Source organism: Solea senegalensis, linkage group LG12 (assembly GCF_019176455.1).
Source record: "Solea senegalensis isolate Sse05_10M linkage group LG12, IFAPA_SoseM_1, whole genome shotgun sequence".
Taxonomy (NCBI): Eukaryota; Metazoa; Chordata; class Actinopteri; order Pleuronectiformes; family Soleidae; genus Solea; species Solea senegalensis.
In genome coordinates, this window is record NC_058032.1 from 16,481,775 (window position 1) to 16,504,933 (window position 23,159).

Consider the following 23,159-nt stretch of genomic DNA (forward strand, 5'->3'; position numbering starts at 1 on the left):
TGTAAATGTTGGAGGCAATTTGAAAAGCCATTTTCTCAAAACCATTACCACCAGCGAATGGCAGAATCGGAACACAAACCTTTCTAGTGTATTCATTTAGCACTGCGATCGGACATTTAAAAATAAAGAAATAATGCACTTCCTGTGGCCAATCGGAACCCAGTGCTAACTCCGGCCGAGGTCTACACACACATTTGCATTTTAGCACTAGATGGTATCTGCTATAATGAGAGTAAGAGCCTTTGGTTAGACTGCAATTTGTAGTTGCCTTAGAACCGTTTATACGAGGAGGATCTACACAAAGTGTAGCAATGTAAAAGCAAGAGGCTGTCGGCTCCATGCCAATGTGTCAATCCCCAAAGTACAGGGGGGAAAAGATAAGCTGAAAAGACAGACAATTGGATAGAGTAAATCTGCAGCTGATTAAACTAATGAAAAAGTGGTCAATTAATTAGCATCTCATTAAAGGACAGCATCGTAACCCAGATAATGCAGCTTTTTTTTATAAGTATTGCACGCTGCAGTAATTCAAGAGGCTGACACAGATTCTATCAACGCTGTCTCTTCAGTCGTCCTCTCCCAGCTTTGTCTTCAATGCCAAAGATTTTAATATATATATATATATATATATATATATATATATATCGTTTTTTAGTCGTGATATAAAGTAACAATGATTGTGCAGAAGTCACAAAATGTTTTTCTTTTATTTTGTGTTGAACCTTGAACTGTGATGTATTTCCAAATTTCACAAATTCAAATCCGATTTTAAACATTTTGAGGACTTTTTGCACAGGTGTGTTTATATAGTTGGTGAAAATGAAAGACATTTCAGATTGCCTAGGTTGTGCTGAATAAGTGATAAGACCCTCTATATTGCACATTATTTTACCCTCTGTACATATTTGTTTAAATAGTAAAGCAGCCATAATGCTGTGTGTTGTAAGGGTTAATGGTTTAGGATAGACAAGACAATAACACAATTTCAATTTTGTGGCAGCAGTAAAGCTAAAGTCCTTCGTGGTTTTAGCACTAGAAATTTCTCATCCAAAAAAAAAAGAGCCAAGTCTTAATTTATAGTCATGAGCACAACCCTGACCTCTTCCAAATCTAATTCTTTTGAGATAAAAAAAATAAAACTACAAGGCAGGCCTTGGGCTGGGTGATATGCAGGCAAAAAAAACATTATCACAATAAATAAAGTTTGGCTCACACTTGTCAAACACAAAACATCTTGTAAATCTGAGGTACAACATTCAACGCAATTATTTGTTGCCCCTCAAAGTAGTTGCACGGTGCATAAACACGAAATCAATATGTTACATTGATATTGAAGAAAAAGATATTGCAATATACAGTATATTGTTATTGAATGATTTCCCAGCCCTAGTCAAACCTTATCACCCAACTTTACTACACTGCATTTTATACCTTTAGTTTGGGAACAAATCAAACCTAAAGCCAAGTGTAACCCACCTCAGCTATAACTGTTTATGATAAAGACTGGGAGATACAGATATATTTATTCTATCAGTGCACTAATTACCTCATGGACTAGGAAACCAGAAGTCTAGATCGCTATAGGAGAAAGGGGTATTAGCAACATGCATTGAGTGACAGAATAAAGAATTCACACGACCAACGGATACGTTTTAAAGGTATTATATTGTGTTGATTTAAAGATCAAAACAAAAAAATTAAAATAGAACAAAAGTAATTTAAATTGTCAGCGACACATGAGATGTCAACAACACTTCGCAATAAATCCAGCCACAGAACAATCACAGTCTCTGTTTTGGGGAGCTCGCCACGACTACTGAGGTTCCCTTCTACCTTTACAAAATGGGAGGAATCCCAGCAGAAGAAGAACTAGTTTTCATGCAGATCTCAACCCAGGAATCCATACAAAGGAAAAAAAAGGCCAAAAGAGGGTTACTGTAATATTCATATAAATAAAACATACTTTTAAATGTAAATAAATAAAATAAATGCATATAACATTATTGATATATGTACATTGTAACATTGTTTACTAATAATTATTTTCAACTTCTCTAAATGAACTGAACACATTTCATTATATTAACATGAACATTTTCTTTTATCGCCACTCACTGTCAGAGAAAACAACAGAGTGGGGGTAATGTAAGTAAAACAATGCAATATAAAACATTTTTATATCTTTTTAAACACAACATACAGGAAATGAATGCCTCATTAATCCATATTAATATTAGCAGACTAACATTCGAATAAGTTGACTCACCAGAGGCTCAAGCATCACATCACACACACACACACACACACACACACTCCGGAGACAAGGCAGAATACACGGCTCTCATCTGTCCAAGTTTTGCTTTTGAAGAGACAGGGACACGGGAGTTCAGTAATGTGTAAGCTCACAATAAAATTTAGCGAAATCTACCTGGCTAATGGCATGAGCTAGCGCCACGGATGCTAATAACACAACTTACGTTTCTCTTCCGTTTTCGTCACAAAACACACAGTCCGCTAATCAACCCACGGCAAAAAGTTTCGCTCTCTGCGCTGATGATGAAACTCAGACGCTTGATTATCTGACTCTCTCACATAAAACAATAACATCTTCAGCAAAAGACTAGCATGTAGCCACCCTGACGACAGTCCGGCAGAGAGAGCGCGAGAGAATCAAAACACAAGTGCACGTACACTCAGACAGCGTCTGATTGGCTGCGCCGCGTCACGTGACGTGAACTCCACATGTCACCCGTATCTTGTACACTTCGACACACTTGAAATGAACAAATATTCCTTTTAGCAGATATAAACAAACATTATGTATATAAATCTTTCCTTTTTAATCTATTTATTGACATATTTTAGATTTAAATCATAAATCCTATTTATTCATTTGATTATTTTAAATGAAACTATTTATCTGTCAAATAAAATAATATGAATTTATTAATTTATAACTGGACTTCTAATAAGGGCCTAGTAACCTGGGTTACACAAGTTCTAAAATCGACAGAAACAAATGATTTTGATAGTTAGTTGCTACTGGAATGTAATGTTATTTAAAAAAAAAAAAATTGGTTGCCCACATATTTATGACTATAATAACTGCATTTGTGTTACTTCATTATTTATTTTTATTGAACTTTTTTAAAATTTTAACAGAAAGTTTAAAGAATTAAAACGTCTCTACAAATGGAGAGCTGCATCATGCATGCACCTGGACAACCAAACAAACATCCGAAAATGATAGATATAAATAACACAAGGCAGCAATGATTTGGCATTATTTATCTAATAATTAAAGCAGCCGTCCTATATTTTATGTTTAAAAAAATGATATAGCATGAGAATTTTCTAATTTAAAGAATCATTCCATAACCGTCATAGTAGGAAAGGCTTGACGAGTGTAATGCGTGGCTCTTTTAGTCCTGGCATTTAGTAAAGAGTAAAGAGGAGTATTTACATAATTTAAAGGTATGTTTGATGATTTCAAAGGCAAACTCTACGTAAAAGATCGCTGAAGATGCCCTGAGGCGCTGCGGCAGGTGAGCAGGAGGAATCACACCCAGTGTGAATTTAATGTTTGTAAGAATAACTTATGACTCAGGTCAGTAAGAAACTTGCCTGAGACAACTTTGTAAATTAAAATGTAACCGTGTTGTAACGTTTGCAAAGTGAGGGATGGCAAGCTCACCAAAAAGTGATGGGTGCTGAGAGCAGGGTTGATGATGTACAGTACCTCAGGGCGACATGATATAGGAGGTCGAGTTTGGACAAGGCAAACCTGTAGATATATCACCAAAATTAACCTGTTATTCAGACTGTATTTGTGGGTGAGCAGAAAACTCCAGCTGAACTACACTTTCTCTTTCTTCTTTTTGTCAATCTCCTCTGCACGGTCATTTCAGGGTGTTGATGATTTCCTGGCTTTGTCAGCAGGTGTGACTGTGCCCACCGCCTTCCTCAAAGGAAGGGTCACAGTTGGATACGTCATCATTTCAGGCAGGGGCGTAACGTTGCCCTCCACAGTTCAAAGACAGTGCGCGTCAGTGTGGACACCCAGAGACAATTAATTATGCCCTAATCCCATGTGGTCAATTCAAAAGAGAACGGCAACAGCCGCTCACCGAGATGGTTCAATCGACTATCGACATTGAGAAGAATCATCACCTTGTTGTCAAGGGAGTTCTGGCATTTTCCCATGCAACTGGTCCACCCCCCCACCATCACCATCTTATTGCACACACACACTCATGCACACATGAAAGAGAATAAAGACAGCGGCACAAATATGACTTCACATACAAGCTGAATCTCCTTTACTCTTTCTTAATCTGCCAATCACACGAACACACACACACACACACACACACAGGTTTGTGCAGGTATTCTTCTTAGAACAATGAATTGACTTCCATTCATTTGGACAGCCTAAACCAGGGGTCGGGAACCTTTTTGACTCAGAGAGCCATGAAAGCAAAATATTTGCAAATTTATTTCAGTGAGAGCCATATAATATATTTTAAGACTGAATTTAACTAAATGTGAGTATAATAAGCCTCTGAATTTATTCTTTTAAATAATGTTGTTATAATATTCACCATTAATGCGACTTCTGGTTCTTGTGGACCCTTTTATTGGCAGAACAGCAAGACTTTCTTCGCGCAGTGTGTCACCAGCAGCATATCTTGCAATCACACTGAACTGCGACAAATGACTTACGTCTGTTGACTCATCCAAAGCCAGGGAATAGAACGGTGCTGCATTTATGTCATTCACTTGCGTTTCCTCCACTTCCAAAATCGATGGATGGATTAAAACAAGTGATAATATTTTATGTTTTATCTGAAAAGCCGAAATCTGCGAGCCAGATGCAATCATCAAAAGAGCCACACCTGGCTCGCGAGCCATAGGTTCCCTACCCCTGGCCTAAACAAAGAGTTAATGCCTGACCATAACCTTAGCCTAACCACAATTCAAATCTTTGAATTCAAATTGAATCCTCAGAAATCAGGTTCTGCCGTCTCCATAGAGACTGCTGGTCCTGACAAGGTCAGTCTTTATGCCAGAAATGGTCCTAAAGAGGTAAGTACAAGTACACTCACACACCCACACACAGTGACTAAATTGACTTGTCAACTTCAATCAGAACAGGAACAAAAGGATTCCTGCCAGTTTCAAGCTCACATCATTAATGGGTTTGGGAGGGTGCAAGCTCAGAAGACAAAGGGAGTGCAAGGTCGGGCTGACTTAAAATGCACTTTCATTTTGGCAGGGACACCAGCTTTTTGATTTCAGGCCCTTTACGCCAACATCTTGTTGCGAGTGGTTCTAAGTTTCATTATCGCTGGGAACAGAGGGGCATGTGAGACTTTGTTGTGGTGATGGAGAGATATGTGACATCCATTATGTATTTCCTATTAGGGGATGGCACGCATGGCCACACCTGGCCACGTGTTGAAGCGAGATGGACAGGAAGAGGATGAGAACAAATGGGGCGTTGGTGAAATAAGAGGAACAGAGCTTGCCAAGTACAGGATACAAGAAGACAAACAGGCAGCAAGTGTGAGCTAAAGTAGGCGTATGTTTCTTACAGGAGTCAGGGCCGGGAGAGCCAGAAGATACGCTGTACTGCTCCTCATGTGACATATAGAATCCACACATAAAGCAGCTTTTCGACTGCATTATGCCAGTGAAGTGCTTTGAAGACTTAAATCCTTTCCTCTAACTCCTGTGGCTTCATCCATCCTCATTTGCCTCTGTTTCCTCTGCCGCATTCCCATCTGCCTCCCCTATTTTTGCTGCTTTAATTTCCGAGCCTGGATAAAGATGGGACCCCTCATCTCAAATGGTAATAACTTCAGTCCATATGCACACAGCCATCACAAATTGATTACTGTGTAATGCTGCAAGCACTCACACTCCCGCTCCCTGACACCCTCTCCTCTGCATGAGGCTGACTCCATGTCCAATCTGGCTGTCATTGAGCGGCACCTCTGGGTGCATCCCAATAACAGGACACTTTCTAAACCATTTTTCCTCATGATCTCCATCTTTCTCTCTCTAAGACTCCCTCTTTTCTAACATTTTTAATGGAACTCTCCAAATTGGCTTCTCTTTCACCTGTTTTACCCTGAACCACTCATTCCTTTTTATCCCCATTCTAATTATACCATTACATTACCATTTCTATTCTCTCATTAGCATTTTTGCTCTTCCTGTCACTTATTATTCTCCTTTGTAATTCTCTTTCCCCCCCTGTCTCTACCACCCTTCCTTTTCTCAGCCGTGGTGAATACGTTCCACCTTTTTTTGTGGCACATAAACAGACAGTGCCCTTGGGGATGGGTTGGAGAGCTCTATCTTTGTTTCTGTGCACTTCTAACTAACTCTCCATCTGCAGGGAGCCCAGCCAAGCCCAGCAGTGCAAGACAGATAGCTGGCACCATCCCAGACTCTTCTCTAGTTGGCCCCATATCTTCACCTCCGCCTCTCAACTTCTCCCTCCTTCCAGGCTATAGTTTTCCCACAGAGCCAGTTGTCAGCTGCCCTCAGGCAGCCAGTCAAGTACTGTAGATATCCAACACTGACAATTCCTTTTCCTTAAGGCCTTGAACCAAAATCTTTCCCTGCTTTCGATGGCTATTCAATCCTTTTCCAATGCATGTGCTGAAGATGTACATCACTTGACTTTCCTTCATCCTCCATCCCCAGTCAACCCCAGTTTCACCCCCAATATGAGAGACTAAACAAGAGCACATTTTCTGCACTTAGCCACAACAAAGTGCCTTCAAAGACCTTAAGCATTAGCTTTGGTTCAAGAAATGGGAGTTTCAGTCATGTACCGAAAGCCTCAGAACGAGTTATAATGTTGTTTTTTTGTTTTTAAGATGTTTTAGGGGCATTTTTTTTCCTTTTATTGGACAGGATAGTGCTGCATAGGGTGGTGACCCAAAACATTTTCCCTCGCATTCAATAGTGAGACATTTCTCCGCTCTGTAATATGGTGTGTAATGTGAAGTGTGGTCAAGGACAAAATAGTGCATGCAATAAAAAACATTAATCAAAAAGGTGCACTACATTGTGCTGAACTAAAGTTTTATATCCCTCGGGCCTTTAACATACGATGAAGAATCAAATTACTGAGAAAGAAGAATCATATTTGTACTCACCATTGTCAGGCTCAGACTTCCTGTCGTGCTCGGTGTCAGTGAGCGATAGGGCAGAGTTGGCGCGGCTTGTGAGGCAGGAACTCTGCTCAGACTTGATGCCACGCATCCACATGTGCTGCAGGCCGTGAGCGGGAGAGGGGTCCACCTCAGGCTCAGTGTCCACGTCCGAGCCCATGCCCAGGGAGTAAGGGCGGCTGTGGACGTGAGCGACCGGTCCAGAGCACAGCGCTTCCTCCTCCTCCTCCTGTCGCTGCTGCTGCTGGTGGATGTGGTAGTCTGGGCTCCTCATTTGACCAGATTTGCAGAAGTCTAAATCTAGAGAAACCCGGAAGAGAGAGAAGACATGCAGATTGAGGCTTAGAGCCATAAAGCCTCTAATACCAGCATGTGTTTTTATTTACTTTAGCAGCTAAGCTCGCCAGGTATTTGTTTGAGACAGGCACTAAGAAGCCAAACACAGAACAGCTCGCAAATTATGTCAGAAGACAGTCTGTTATTTGAGCAAGCATTTATTAAAAGTTTTGCAGGTTCAAATCAAAATGTCACCGTTGATATTTTTAACCATTTGCAGTGAAGCTATATCCTGCTCTGGCTTTCTGGTGTGTGTTATTGCGCTCAAGATGTATTGAACCGCTGCTCAAACAGAGCACTGATCTCATCTATATTCTCCTTGGTGGGGTGAAGAGATCAGTTAAAGATCAAACCTTATTAATATTGACTCAGACTGAGAGAAAATTTGAGCCTCATATGCTTTCAGGTATTAGAACACCCGCCAATCCCAAGCATCAGCCTGCTATCTGAGAACATCAGATATACTGTCTTAGTCCTCTGGTTACACTTCAATTCAATTCAATTCAATTGAGTTCTTGTTTTTTTTTCCTGCTGAGAGAGTAAAGTAAATTTTCTTCCTCGCCACACAAGTTTTCTGTTTTAGACTGTGTAAGTGGAAGTGATGGAACTGATGTAATTTTGCAAAGATCAAGGCATAAATCCAAATCTATACAGATACCACTGTAGCTAGCAACCACAAGGACTCCACTGAAGGCAGAGGTAAAGAAAAAAAAAGACTTCCTCTCCTTGTCACTTAGTGCAGTTAATATTTGTTTTAGGTCAGGTCCTCTGAACACGAACCACAGTGTTTCAATAAGAGCCACAGTCCTGTTGACCACTCCACTGACCGGCGCTGTGTCCTGCTGTGCCTTTTTGATGAGGTCGAGACCAACTGTGGCTCACACTGTTCTGCTGGAATTAAACCGGCACAAGATTGGTCACCGCTACGCACTTGTGTTTAGCTCAAATTGGCGGCAAGAGGCCACTTCAACAGCAGACTGGCTATTTTTCTCGGTGACGAACGCTGATTGACTTTATGCTGATAATAAATCTGCCCATTATGTTTTGAAGCAAATGCATAACATAATACATAATTTTAGCAGATGATTAAAGCAAAACTAGGCAGGATTTTTACTCTGGTGGTTCAACGGCTTGTTGTGGGGCTGTCTCCGCTCCCCCTACCATCTTTTAGTGGAAAACCAGCCTTGCAAGACCAAATCAGGAGGTTTCGCAAAGTCTTGGGTCTCGCAAGAAACAAAAATTGTTTTTACGGCACTACACACACACCCTAGTGGCTATAAGGCCAAGGCGGCGAAAAAAAAGCAGAAAAAAAAACGTCAAGGAAGTGAGGAAACGAGTGTGTGACCGAGCGAGGGGCCACAGAAAAGAAAACATCGGACTAGCTTTTTCCAACCTCACCATTCAAACGATTCCTACAATGCCCCCTAGTGTAGACCACCACCACTACACAACAAAACATCAAATCACTGCTGGCTCCCACAGTTGTAAAGGCGTTTGTTCGACCACTTTTATGAACGATGTCTGTTGCTTCTTTGTTTTCAGTGTGTGTTTGGCTGTTCTTCCATAAGCATGGACATGGCTCCATGGGCTTGTGTCCGCTGGCTCCATTGAAAACAAGTGCACATGGCCAGGAAAGGGGAAGGGAGCGGGGAGCATCAGCTGTGAGTTTTTATGATCCTTTATGAGGATAAAGTGGTAGACACAAGGGGGCGCTCCGTAGAGAAAAAGGCGAAAAACCGACCAGACTTGCAAAGTTCCACTATTTTCAGCTGCTCATTTTATATATTTGTCTACTTCAACCAGAAGAACTTGTCACGTGCAAAAGAATGAATATCAGACAAAACTATATGAGCTGGATGTAATGGAAGATAAACACATTCACATTATGTTTACCCAAGGGTGTAATTACCACTGGTGAACAGGGACATGGCTCCCTCATAACAAAGTTCCCAGACTTTCCCAGGCTCTGAAATTCAAATACTGTTTGAAAACATTTTAATCAGAAGCCTTAGATTGGCATAGATGTATAAAAGAAGTCTCTAATACGGAGGAGGCGTCTTCTGTCAAAGGCTTTCATTATTTCAATTTTTAATTCATAAATTAAATATATCTTAATTAATTTATAGAAATTAACTGACACAATGTTTACTGTGAGTTATTATTTTCATTCTATCTTTTTTCCTGTGAAGTAGCCTGAGGGGAAGAGGTCTAGGCACTAATGTGGAGTGAAAAAAATATGCATATTTATTCATTCAGAAATTAAAATGCACTTGTTATTTACCTTATTAATGTCTTAAAATCATTGTTAAGTCGGTAGGAGACAGCACACTTTTAGCACACAATTAATTGAGATTACTGTTACGTTGTGGTACTTTGTTGCTCCCAAACAGCACAAAGATCATACTTGTGTTCCTTTTGTTAAACTAGATGTAATTTATTTACTATACAGCATTTTACTTCATACATAACGTGGTAAAATATCTGTGTAAACCCAAACAATTAGACTTTAGCCTGAAATAATTAGAACCTGTAACTGATTTGTAAACAAAATGTTCAAAATTAAAATAACTCAAATTAATGAATTTTAGCTAATTAGCAGGTAAACAAACTAATTAGCTGTGGATCTAGCTGACTAACTATCCATTTATCAATAGTCTTTTTTTTTTAATACAAGAAGACTTTTGGCATAATGACAGGGCAAAGAAAGGGATAATGCAGGATTAAATGGACAGAGAGGAATTTGTAATATGAGGGAAAATAAACAAGTGGGAGAAGAGAAGCGACGGAAGGAAGGGAGGATGAGGCCAAACACAGTGGTTTAAAAGATGAAGGAAAATAATAGAAACGGGTGGGGAATTAGAAGAAAAATGAATTGGCTGATCTTTGTCAGGAACACTGTAATCCATTAAAAATGTCACTGGAGGCAATGTTCCCCCTTAACAGTTGGTTACTTAGGTAGGGTAAACTATATATAGCTCAGCTGCCCAAAGATGAACAGATGTGCCTCGCAGAAGCGACTGCCATTGACATTTCAAAGGCTGCTTTGGGGGGTCGTCTGCACCTTACCATATGACACTGATGGCGGGGGATGTTGTTTGTTATGGAAAGAGAGGGACTGAGTAACAGTTGAAAAAGTTCCCCCTGACGCCACGATGCTGTCCATCCAACATGATGATGACTAATGACCGTCTACAGGTTGTCGCATGGCAAACAATACAACACAATCCATAGCAGGTGGCATTCAAACCAGGGACTCCCTTGAGCGGCGCGCTTGTCAGGAGTTGTAACTGTTATGAATGGCTAATATTGCTTGTTAGCATGGTGGGTAGGTCTTGCACACTCGCAGGAGGCAATGGCAGTGGGGAGAGTACCTATTGATCAGGATGAACCCTCCACTGTGGTGAGCTCCAGAAGAGATGCAGCTTCTTTCTTAACACCACACGTGACCTGCATAAAGGCCATCCATCACAGCACACACTGGCCCATTTCTCCACCTGTCACCAGCAGGGAAGAAGTATTTGGCGTGCGTGTCAACGCGCATGCCAACATGTGCCTATGTCCACCAGTGTTTGTGTCCGTGAGTGTGTGTGTGTGTGTGTGCGATGGAGGGTGGTGTTCCACCCCAGGTGAGGTTTGGGGTTGACCTACTTAAGCTGTGGGAGAGAAATATCACCTCCGTGGAGAGGAGGTAATTGGCTGCCTCCGACTGTCCTTCTGGCTCATTGTGGCCTGTAATAGGTAATTCACATAGGCCCTTTTAAAGACCTGTCTGTGTGTGTGTGTGTGTGTGTACGTGTGTTACTCTGTGTTCACGTGCCATTTTGTGCCACGTACAGTGACTGTGCAGACATTGACAAACTGTATATATAAAGTTAAATAAATCCAGCCGAATGGTACCTGGCTGGGGTTGGCTGTAGTTGCTCTGTCTCTCCCGGTGTGAGCCGAGGGTGAGGCGCAGCTCATGCGTGTAGTCCGGCAGGGTTTCACGTGAAGTGTAGGAGCGGTGGTGGGCGCGGCCATCCTCACTCTCGTCAGATGAGCTAGTGTAGGACATCTCCATTTCATGACGCCCCTTAGGCAATGGCTGGTAGGGTTTACTGTCCATATCCTCCATGGCTCGAACTGCTCAACTTAGTCACTCAGCTCAGCTACGGCACAGAGCGCAGAGTCTGGAAGCAGTGAGAGAGAATGAAGGGAAGAGGGCACAGGTGGGGGGGTGGGGTGCAAAGAGAGGATTGGAGGAGAGGAGAAAAAATAGTCATTGAACATGGAGCAACATTGCAACATCTGTTCATTCTAGATATAGCAAGCATTCATTAACAATGTTTGGAGCTGTATCTCTCTTAGACGACCACTGACAATCTGTGGATGGATTGACAAATTTGAAGCCTGTCAGTCTCATTAAACACTGTCCCTCTGAAGTCCTAATGAAACACCATTAGACAGATGTTACTCCAAACAGCCAAACACATCCGTTCTGTCCAGCTCACATTCCCTTGTTCTCCCCTCATCCATATCAAACCCTATTTCAATGCACCTATACTACCATAAGGGATGATTGATAGGCACTGTGAATGGAGCACAGAAAAAGTGATTAGAAAATGCTTCATTCATATTAGTTCTCTTTCAACATGGTCTGCTTGAGGCACTTTCAGCCTATTTCCTGCAGATATAATGTTTCTAAATTGAGCTTGAGAGGGTCATTGCTCAAAGAGACAAAGTGCTACAGTATTGACCTCTTCAGGGAGTCCTGTAGTCCATATATCAAATCCATTAAAGCATGCCTGCTCAATACCTCAGAGATCTGCAGCACAGGGTGATCACCACCAGCCTGATACAAGTTTACAGCTGACCTTTCTACCACTGCAGTAGAGCTTTTATTCCACCTGAAAGACTCCTTCTCCGTGGCCTCGCACTCACCCTCCTCATCTCCAGTGTGCATGCACCAGTTTGTATGGGCACACGCACGCACATGCACACACGCACACAGACACACACATTTACCCCTGACAGAATACTGTCAAAAACTGGGCCAAGTCTCTCCCACATTCATCCCACACACACACACACACACTCACCCCCCACAGACATTATCATAAGACAGATGATCTGGAAAAACGCTGGACTTGATTCTCTTTAAAATACGTAAGCACATCTGGCATCAAATTATCAATACCGGGGCACATTCTGTAAGCTCATACCACACATTGAGACACGCGCACACACATACACACGCACATGGTTCCCTGCAACCATGATGCCTTTCATTTTGATTGGCAGGAGTTATTGCAAGGAATCAAAGCACGCTATTATCTCAGGTGCCCTGTCAGAATGGGATTGACTGGTGTCACCTTCTCTCTCTGGTGCGGCAAGGAGCGAGTGTACATTACCCTGCGAGCTCTGAGCTCGCTGCAGGCACTGACTGCTGTCTGTCTCTCTACTGAGGCTCTCTGTCCCGTTTCATGTCTGTCACATGTCCACACGCAAGAATGAAAGCATGCAATCCGGCACAAACGAGCACCATCTTGTACTCTTGTGAGGTTCACATTCTTAAATCGTCTAGTGAACATTTTGCTCAATCATGCATGTACACTGATGCGTAGGGACACCCGGTCCCGGACTTTTTGCTGATATCCGATATGCCGATATATGCTTGGCACTGGGTCCAACTGCAGAGGTCATTTAGTCTCATCTATAGTGAAATTAACATCACATTTTGCATACTCATGTCGCAGCAGGTGTAGATATAAATATCTTCATTGTGTAAAATAAAAAAAGGTGAAAAAATACCATAGAATACAATGAGGTAACAGCTTATTCAAAGGGATGAATGATATTGAATAAATATGTAATTACGATTATTTTGACTGGAATCCCAATATTATTTGTGATATAAGAGGGAATGGACATTTTTACATCATTTTTCTTATTTTCATTTGAATAAACTGTGTGTTATTTGTGCAGATCTGTGCAAAACAAATATGTGTCCTCAGTTGGTAGTATATGATTCATATTTAATCTAAAATAGTATTTCGACACACATTTTGGTTTTAACAAATATTGCAGTCAGCCATATCGCTATTTCAATTTTTAAAAGCCAATATCGACCAATATTGATACAGCGCAAGTGATGCATGATATTGCATGATATTGATATCGGCCAATATTGTGTGCTGTGCAAAACATAGCTCTCTTTCACCATTCTTCTCTTTAGTACCAGTACACCTCTGCTGTCCCTCCTCCTTATACTTCTCCCCTACCTCGCATGCTTTCCACCCTCCATCTTATCCTCTGCAGTGCCTGCATTTAGAGAAGTAAGCCTGCTAATTCTACTCCACAGTGGGGTGCCCATTATGGGTTTGATTCCTGGTTTTGATGTCAAAACCTGGACTTTGTTTCCTAAAGCCAAGCTCACGTCAAACAAGACACATTGGCGTTCTACAGGACAAGTGAGCATGTGCCACCGAAGCGCAATACTAGCCTACATTTGCAGAGCAGGAACGATAAGAGGCGTATAGAGGTCACCATACCTTCATTGTGGATTATCATTAATGGAAAACACATGAAGAAGTGTCATAATTAACATCATGCAAAAAAAAAAACAAAAAAAACCTTCCCGACAGATTCCTCTCATCATTTTTTCATGCATGTGTCAGGAATACATGGTGCATGGAGGGATCTCTCAGTGAGGGTAAATAAGTGCTTTGCTGATTTCATCACTGCACTGCCACGGACAAACATCCGATCTTAATCATGCTCATGCAAGAGGAAAGGATGTAAAATTCATAAACCTCAATGATTAATGCAGTCCAAAAAACCCTATTCCATGCTGCCGTATTAACATCAAGACTGTACTGTATGTGTACAGCAAAATGGACAAAAAGGATTAAAAAAAAGAAAGACCGCTTTTACATGCTGTGTGTTTGTTTGCACTTCAGTGTCTGTGCGCAGTGATGATTTCATGTCAAATGTAAGCGTAAGCTATAATTCTATAAATGTGTAATGAACTCGTCACCACTTGGTCTAAAATAATATAAAGTGACAACACTGAGTGAAACACACGCATCTTATTACACTGCAACCTCATCCACTAACCCACCCTCTTTTCTCTCTGTCCCTTATCAATCCCTTTTATTCACACATGCACGAACACCTTTCTTTCTGAGAACACTTATCGGCCCTAACTGCTTTGCTATTCTTGTACCTTCATCTCAATTACCACAACTAAATATCTAGCCAGCGTCATGGTTATGTAACCATAAAGGCTAAACTACACGTGACAGTTTCTGCTGAGGCTCTAAAACAGAGATTTTGTAACAGTCTTTTTCTAAAGGACTGTAGCACAGGGGAGAAAAAATGAAAAATGTAGCAACGAAAGACACAATCCAACAATTAATAGTATGGGGACAATTAAAAACAAATATAAATATATATATATATATAGAAAATATGCGTCTCACGTTTGCAGTCATATATATATAAAAATATAAAAGTGTTGTATTGTCCATATGGATGTAAATAAAAATAATAATTACAGTAATAACTGTACATTTTAAAAAAAATATTAATCATGATAACTATTGAAATTCTGCAATTAATCATGTTTAAGGAAATAATTAATCATTTGAAAGCCCTTGTTTAAAAATGACGTCCAAGTTGAGGTTGGGTTTGGTAACATGGATCAAAAAAAAAAAATCATGTCCTTTTATTTGTAAATAGCAAGTGCCCAAATGTGTGAAAAGGGCGAGCTGTGACCATGGTAACAACGACTACATCACAGGGTAACACAAACTCTGTGTTGGCTACAACGTCCTCACTCCAACTTGAACTGTCATGAGAGACAAACACAGGAGTAATAATCCATGGCAGCATCGTGGCAATAATATCTAATAGGACCTTTCACCCACTTGATCCCCTGCTTTCTGTCCCTTTACTCAAACAGTTTTCTGTTTTGCAAATCTGCTTAGAGTAGAGAGAGCAACACAGTTGGATTTATTTTCCAAGTCATCTCCAGAGGGGCGGGGTTCCCTAAAATGTCCGACATCAACAACAATAACACAAGCAGCTCGGCAGAGATTGCCTGGTGTAATGTCAGTGGCCATGAGGACAAGTCAAAACTGATTTAGACTTTCCAATCTCAAACGAATGTGCTGAAATCACGCCGAACAGGAAGAGAGGGCATGCAAAATGGATAAAGGAGAGGCAGGGAGAAGATTGGGGCCAGACAGAGGCACAGAAATTGAGTTTCACATCGGTAAATAAACAACGAGGATGGGGAGAGCAGAGTGCCATCCAACAATATAAGCCCCTCAGGTTATTGATACAATATAGTTCCAGGATTACAAATACATTTTTATCATGCAGAGAAGGTCTGATTTTCATAACAGCCTGGAGACCCCCAGTGAGTGAGGAGCTACTTTCTTTTGTTAACTCAGGCCTTTACACGTCTCCAAGAAGCTTGTTTGCAAAGAGACAAGCTAATCCCGCTCACTAAACAGGCCTTGCAAGCCACAGGAATGATGATGAGAAACCTTGACAAATATATTCGTGCTTGGCCATAAAAGTGATGCTCTAAAGTAAAGTCACAGCAATCCTTTTATTGTCTGCTTCTCCTTTTTTTTCATTTTTTCATTTTGTCTAACATAACGATGGCTTAATCAACACAAGGTATGGAGGCAAAGCCTGTAACTGCAAATGCAGATTCGGGCTACAGGTCCTACGGGAGTAAACAGGGAGCTGTCAGAGAGGGCGTGTGTGTGTGTGTGTGTGTGTGTGTGTGTGTGTGTGTGTGTGAAACAACATAAAAGGGGGTAAAGGAGACGGAGGGAGTGGGGCTTAAAAATCCCTTCCATTCGTTAGCACCATCATGGCTCCTCAGGCATATGACAGGAAAACCTCACATGAGAGGCCGTGAAGGGCCCACAGGACCCTGTTCTACCTAAAACCATCCAAAACACAACAAAGGAGTACACCACCCATTGTGAGCCCTCTACGGTGGGGTGGGTGGGTGGGGGGGGATAGATAATGAGAGAAGCAGAGTGTTCACGGCAAAAATGGGAGGAATTGAAGGATAGAGAGATTGCCAAGTGAGACATGGAGTGATAGAGGGATTTAATTAGTGGATAAGGGCGAGCTATCTGTGGGCGGCAGCAGCACTCTCGTCACGTAGTTGCGCTTTCATAGCTGACCAAGCCTGAAATCCATGGCTGCTAATCCCAAGTTTACCAGCAGAACATATACAGTGCATAGCACAAACGCACGAATACTGTACACACGCACGCACACAGCAGCCTGGACTTCACCGCGATGAGCGATGAAACGCGGACACACTCAATGCCCTTGCGCCTACACACACTTACAGCATTTACACTAACCGACAAACAACACACTTGAACACCCACACAGCCCAGAGAACCAACACAGCCTTTACAGTCCTTTTCAGCGAGGGCTGCACGGGTTGTGTTAAAAAAAACATTGCTCAAGTTTTCTCTTGCAGTGTTTCGTACCATTTAGCTTTCATCAGACGATAACACCCAAGGTTACTGCACGTATGGACAAAGCAAGTCATATAGGTGGCCCGATAGGCCAGCGCCCACTCGTGTTAGAAAGACAGCCACACAAAGGAGCAGAGAACGCAGCGGTTCTTCTCAGAAGCTGGGAATCCAGGATGGACCATTTGCCTACTTACAGTGGACAAGGTTCAAATCCCACATCATCACAGCATGGCTGTACAGAAATCAATAAGGTCCTGAGCAATTCATGCCTTCTGAATGTGGCCTTGAGCAAAGGGAGCAGCTCAGCGCTAACTTTTCAAAGGCCGTTTTTACACCTTGACCACAGCTAAAACTTCTCTACTTTGGTTTACATCTTCACTGTAGAACAATATAAGCCCATACACACACACACACACACACACAGAGTCCAGACCACTAGCTTCTTTGATAATATCCACTCCTTTGCTGTGATCTAACACCCACTGCTGATTTCCCAGAAGGCCAAGGAGCAAACAAAAAGAGGACAACAATATGTAACAACACCATAGACTGTAATAACTGAAGTAGTCTTCCGGTGTGAAAAGTGAAGCCTCAGAGGAATGATGGATTTGGCACTCTGCTGGTTATACAATTTGAGTTTAAATGGAATTCAATGGGAAAATAAACTTCTACTTCTCACTTGATTTATCACATCAGTAAAAACATTTCCTGAGAGATCAATGGTCTCAATTGCTAGTTCCAAAAGTCAATGATGTCAGTTTTGTAAAATATGTTCTTATTTAGAGGAAAAATAGATGATAAAGCATGGCATGTAGGAGTGGACACCAGTATGATTGACAGCTGGGATCATCTCATGGGTGCCTGGTTGCTCACGACTCTGTGAATCTTCGGTTCCAAAACCGACTTGGCGGAGCTCAAGACACATATCTTGATGCTTCGCGATGGCAGTACGTTTTGCAACCAAGCCAAGACTATGTTCACTTTATGTACAGTCTATGGGTGAAACAAGCCCTTTATATGTATTTGTATGCACAGCTGCACATTCACACGCAGCTGCATACACACTCTGGACCCACAAACATGCAGAGACACCACCCAAAATCACATAATCAATATGCCTGACAAGTCAAAGCCTTATTCAAGACATTTGACATTTCTCCCCTCTCACAAAACACATGTCACTGTCCTCCCAGCAAGACTAAAAGGCAGTGCCCACAAACTCGCTTTGCAAATAAAGCTTTAAATCAAGAGTGACAACCTCCTAACCTCTCAGCATCAGCTGCTGCTTGGTAAAAAGCCTCTTTCGATAATGCATTTGACCGCTAAAACCTACAACACCCAAAGGAAAGTGGCAGCATTACACATGCAGAATTAATTGATAAATCAATGCCATTGATTTGAGAAATTGGGTTTGGTGATTTAGAAGGTATTTCCTGCGCATCTCCTTCATGAAGTCGTTGATTACAGTGAAATGAGGGAGTAAAGAGAATTAGTTCTGCAGATGAGCAGCTGAGAAGGTTTTCTAGTAGCTGTTAAGCAGCATTGCAGATTGATTTCAAGATGCTTACTGGACTAATTTCCCATTTTCACCAATACGGTGTGTCTCATTTTTTTAAATCCAGGAGTGACTGAGAGTAGGGAGGATTTGTGTGAGGTTCCCACACCAAAAGGGCCCGGGTGCTCCCTGTGGCTCCGCCTGCTCCTCAGATCTGTTCCCTCACCTCCACTCTGATTCTCCTGCCCTCTTTCAGGCTGTGAAAACACAGATGGCATTCAGCCTCCCCACACAGAGAAATGTTCCTCAGCAAAGACCGGCACCAGTCAGTCAGGGAACAAACCTGGTGGTGGTGTTTAGTGAGCCGATGAGAAAGGGATGTGCGGTATGTGGGGGGCTGAAAATGTCCCCATTCATATGCCTGCTCATTGTATAGAAAAACATAAATGCACCTCAAGGTTATGGCATATACTGATTGGTTAACTATGCTCTAAGAGAAACAGAGAGAATACAAACATTCACCGGTGAATGTGCGGTTATTAGAAATGTGATGTTTTCAGGCCCGAAGCGTCTGTTACGAGTGCAGCCCGACTGCAAACGTGAGACGCATATATGGAGAAGACTTTCAGTCTGCCAGATAAACAAATCATTTATACTTGAAATCAGTCGCACATACTGAAATTGTAAGAACGTATTTGCAGTAAGGGGAAAGGCAAGGCGTTGTTTTAGGCACTTGGCAATATCATACACTCCACTGTCCCTTGTTTTTCATTTATCCTGCATCTTATTTTCCATTTGCACCCTTTTCTCTGTGTGAATTTGCAAGGCTAAACTGCACCGGGCATGTCCCTTAACAATTTGCATTTCTCATTTCACTGCTTGTCAGATGAATCATTGTGTTTTTTTGAGCATATTAAAGAGAACAAAACGAGAATTTTTCCAAACAACTCCTTTTATAGGCACATCGGGCTGGGACGGCACGCATTTCACACTGTAAAATCTGGGATTTCAGGAGTGTTACATCTGGAGACGTGCATTAGGTGTGCTTTATTTGGGAGGAGGGGCGGGGGGTTTAGCTGCTGTGATTTTCTTACAGGTTATATTTTTTTTCATTTTTCTTCGTGCTGTTTGGTTTGGCATTTTGGCTGGCAATCAGCAGACAATGTGTCTCTACAGCTAGGAGTCAATTTGGGCGATGATACGCGCGCTTGAAATACATCCCAGAGTTCACGGTGGATCAACAGTGATTCTGAAATGAAACCTCGACTACAAAACAACTCCCCTGCAACACGCTGGAAAACATATTGAACCTTGACTGTACTTTACTGTACTGTGCTGTATTGTATAAAACACGGCTTCAAGCAGGGATGCATCAAGTACCATTTTGGAACTATTCATCTTTTCTATGAGTTAATAATTCATGATCAGCTAGAAAGTAGAGCTATGAATATTACTGATGATACACATGAGGCTATTTACCAGTCAACAGGAAATAGATGAACTTGTTTAGAGGAGAGATGTACAGTACAACATCAATGTGTTTTATGTCGCCAAATAAATCACTTTATAGGTGTGTACCAAATCTGCAGATGCAACTTATTTATATTGAGATATTAATCATGGTGTTGAGGTGTAAAAGTACCTGTGTACTGTGCTCTTAATGTCCCATTGTGGACTAATATGCGGCATGTACGTGGTCAACTCAAATCACAAGGTTACAGTGGCTGCTGTGAGAGCGACTGTGGGTAGTTAGATGATCCGACGTGCTCAGGGTGATGGCGTTTCCCTGAGTACCTGATAGAGGAGATTTTATTTGAAGCCTTCCCAGATAATTTCCCTTTATTGATTGAACTGAAGGTGATATGCTGCCAGATATCTTGTCAGTAAAAGCAGGCCGGAGCCGTCTCACTTTGTGTCCTTTGAGTCAACAAAAGCGGGCTGAAATCAAGACAAATATAATGGATTTTAACGTAATTATTTTGACACCGACGCCAAGGCCAGCGCTTTGAAGCTTTGAGGAGGACAATTTATGTTGTAATAAATTGGGGAAGAAACAAAAATTGATTTTTCTTCTTCTAAAGTTGTCCACTGACTTGATTAATAAAAATTTCACGGTGAGAAATGTGTCCCTGCAGATGTGTATTGGCTTGCTCGGTGTGTGTGTGTGTGTAAAATTAACACCCGCGTAATAAAAAGAACCGCGTTGTTTGTTGTTGTTTACATCGAAGTTGTAAATAAAAGAAACACCTTGCAACAAACTGAATCACATTAATTTAATAAACAATTAAATAGATTCTTCAAGAACATATGCATGCTGTTTTTGGTCACGTGATATTATTTTTTTTTTTAATCTTTTGATTTTGGACTCCGGTAGGACAGCTTATAATTTTTTTTTAAATGCTTCTTTTTTATTATTTTTTATTTTTTAACATTTAAAGCTAAAAAAAATAACTGGTGCAATAAGTGCTACAAAAAAACAATTGTCGGTTGCATCCCCATACATTATACTACAGGCCAATACAACATGACAAATGAATGACTCACAATTACCATACACTTAAATCAACATCACTCTGTCTCAGCCTTCTAGCTCGGTAAGGTTCCATTATCACTCCTCTCTTCAGACACACACACACACACACATGCTCCTCTTGACAAATTAATCTCATATTTTAAAGAGAAGTGGAGTGGGCTTGACCAGAAAGCCTCTCATGGCCATGATCCTTCTGTCTTCTGACTACAATTTGAACAATTTGAAAGGAGTGAGGGAAGGAGAGAGCTCCGAGGTGTGGGAGTGTGATTGCATTTTCACAATACGAATCTCACATAACACCTCGGTACTTATTCCGCTGAATATGGTTCCTGACTCTTGCTCATAGCCCAATGGAAGAATACAAGAAAGAATAGAGAGCTGAAGAAGCCTGTGAAGACATGGACATATACTTGAAAGAAGAAGGCCACGGGCATATACTGTGTATACCAGTGTTTGTGTGTGTGTACCATCTCTGTCCCTCTCGCTCTCTGGTGCAGTCGCTTTGGTTTCCACTAAACTAAACAGTGCAGTATTTGTAATTTATCACAGAGAGGAAAAGTACATGGACTAAATTCATCACTAAATTCATGCAGATGGAAACAGATTTGTATTAAATGAGTGCTGGAAAAGCTTATTTCAGCATAACTTGTTAATAATATTGAACAATTCATTACTAAAAAAATCAATTAATAAAATAAAACATATACAGTAATTAAAGATGGTGTAGAATATTCTGGCCTACACTGATGATCAATATGTCAAACTGCCAGAACTTCATTGCTACCATGTTAGATTTTTAGGGTAATACATCTATTGTATAGGTTTTTTTATTTAACACCTCTTTAATCTAAGTGCCAGCAATTTCCTTACTGCAGAACACGACTAGGGCCATATCAGTAGCAGAAATTCTAATTAGCTCTGCAGGATTTGTTTAACAATTCCTCTGGAGGATTGAGCAGCATTGCAGTAAGAAAAGTAAATATTTGACATAGTACAATGGTTACATATGTGCGTGTGTGCCCAAGTCTAATGGTCCAACAGTGTGATAACCCGACTGGCACGGGTTCTTTTACTTTGAAATTATCAGCAGGGAGGCTGACACGTTTTCTGCTTTTCCAGCAATTACATTCTTACAGTATGACGGACATGCAGAGGGAGAGAGAGGGAGATAAGAACTCCCACTGGGCATCATATCGCCTGTGAGCTTAAACTCTTGACTGCAGCACTAAGTGTTGTACTCAGTATTATAAACAACCCTCTCGTGCATTTCCACATTGTCCTCTCACTAATTCCTGAATCCACTTTCATTAAGGGAGTTTAGTTTTATGGAGAACTTGTGTGGCAGAAGGAAAAGTGTGCGAGCGTTTCCATGGGAGAAAGTAGCATTACAGTGCCAGGGGCTACTGCATTCCTGGAATGAAAATTCATAAATAATGCAAGGCTGGATAACAAAAAGAACTCCCCCGCTGTCTCACACAGCACTGCGCTATCCAAAGGCCATGCAATATCACTCAAATCTCAGAAAAACACAAATTATTAGACCCAACCAAGGATTCTTTTTGTTAGTGTTTCCTTGACTCAATACAATGGGATATGCTGACAGCCAGGGCACAATGCCAGTATTCAAACAATTCACAATCAAGCGCCTAAACTGTCTGGAAGTCGCACTTAAATAATGATGGCACTCCAAGCCAAGGAGCAGAGCAGCTTCTTTGGATTTCCAAAATGCCAAATGCAGAGCAGCACTTAACAAGAACAAGTCTGAAATTTAAAAGGTGAGTGTGGCTACTGCGGACCACTGAGCGCTGGGGCGCACACGGTGAAACATCTGACTGATTGATACGTCACGTGGTTAGTTGCTCGAATGGCAGAAATGCCAATGCCTTATCAGTGGTGTGCGCACAGCATGTAATCGGTGAAATGACATTTCAATTCAGAGATCTGTCCTCTAATTGTGAGGGTGTGCCATTTTCAATATGCACTTAATGGGCATTCATCGCCACCTTTAGAAGTCGCCCACTGTGATGTATATATAATGCACTGTGCAAACGCATTTTGAATCAGATTTCTCAATGATGTCGTTTATTCTGTGTTTAACACGTGTTTGTTGTCGT

At 41.3% G+C, this 23,159-nt stretch overlaps 1 protein-coding gene across 1 annotated transcript in view; it reads right to left on the reverse strand.

Annotated features, from left to right (window-relative positions):
* Window positions 1–23,159, reverse strand: part of tenm1 (teneurin transmembrane protein 1) — a 169,650-nt gene that overhangs the window by 143,871 nt on the left and 2,620 nt on the right. The window contains exons 2-3 of the mRNA XM_044040050.1: window positions 11,421–11,692; window positions 7,173–7,487 (exon numbers count right to left, since the gene is read on the reverse strand). Of these exons, the coding sequence (XP_043895985.1) occupies window positions 7,173–7,487; window positions 11,421–11,637 (532 nt within the window). The 5' untranslated portion in view covers window positions 11,638–11,692. The remainder of the gene's footprint in view (window positions 1–7,172; window positions 7,488–11,420; window positions 11,693–23,159) is intronic.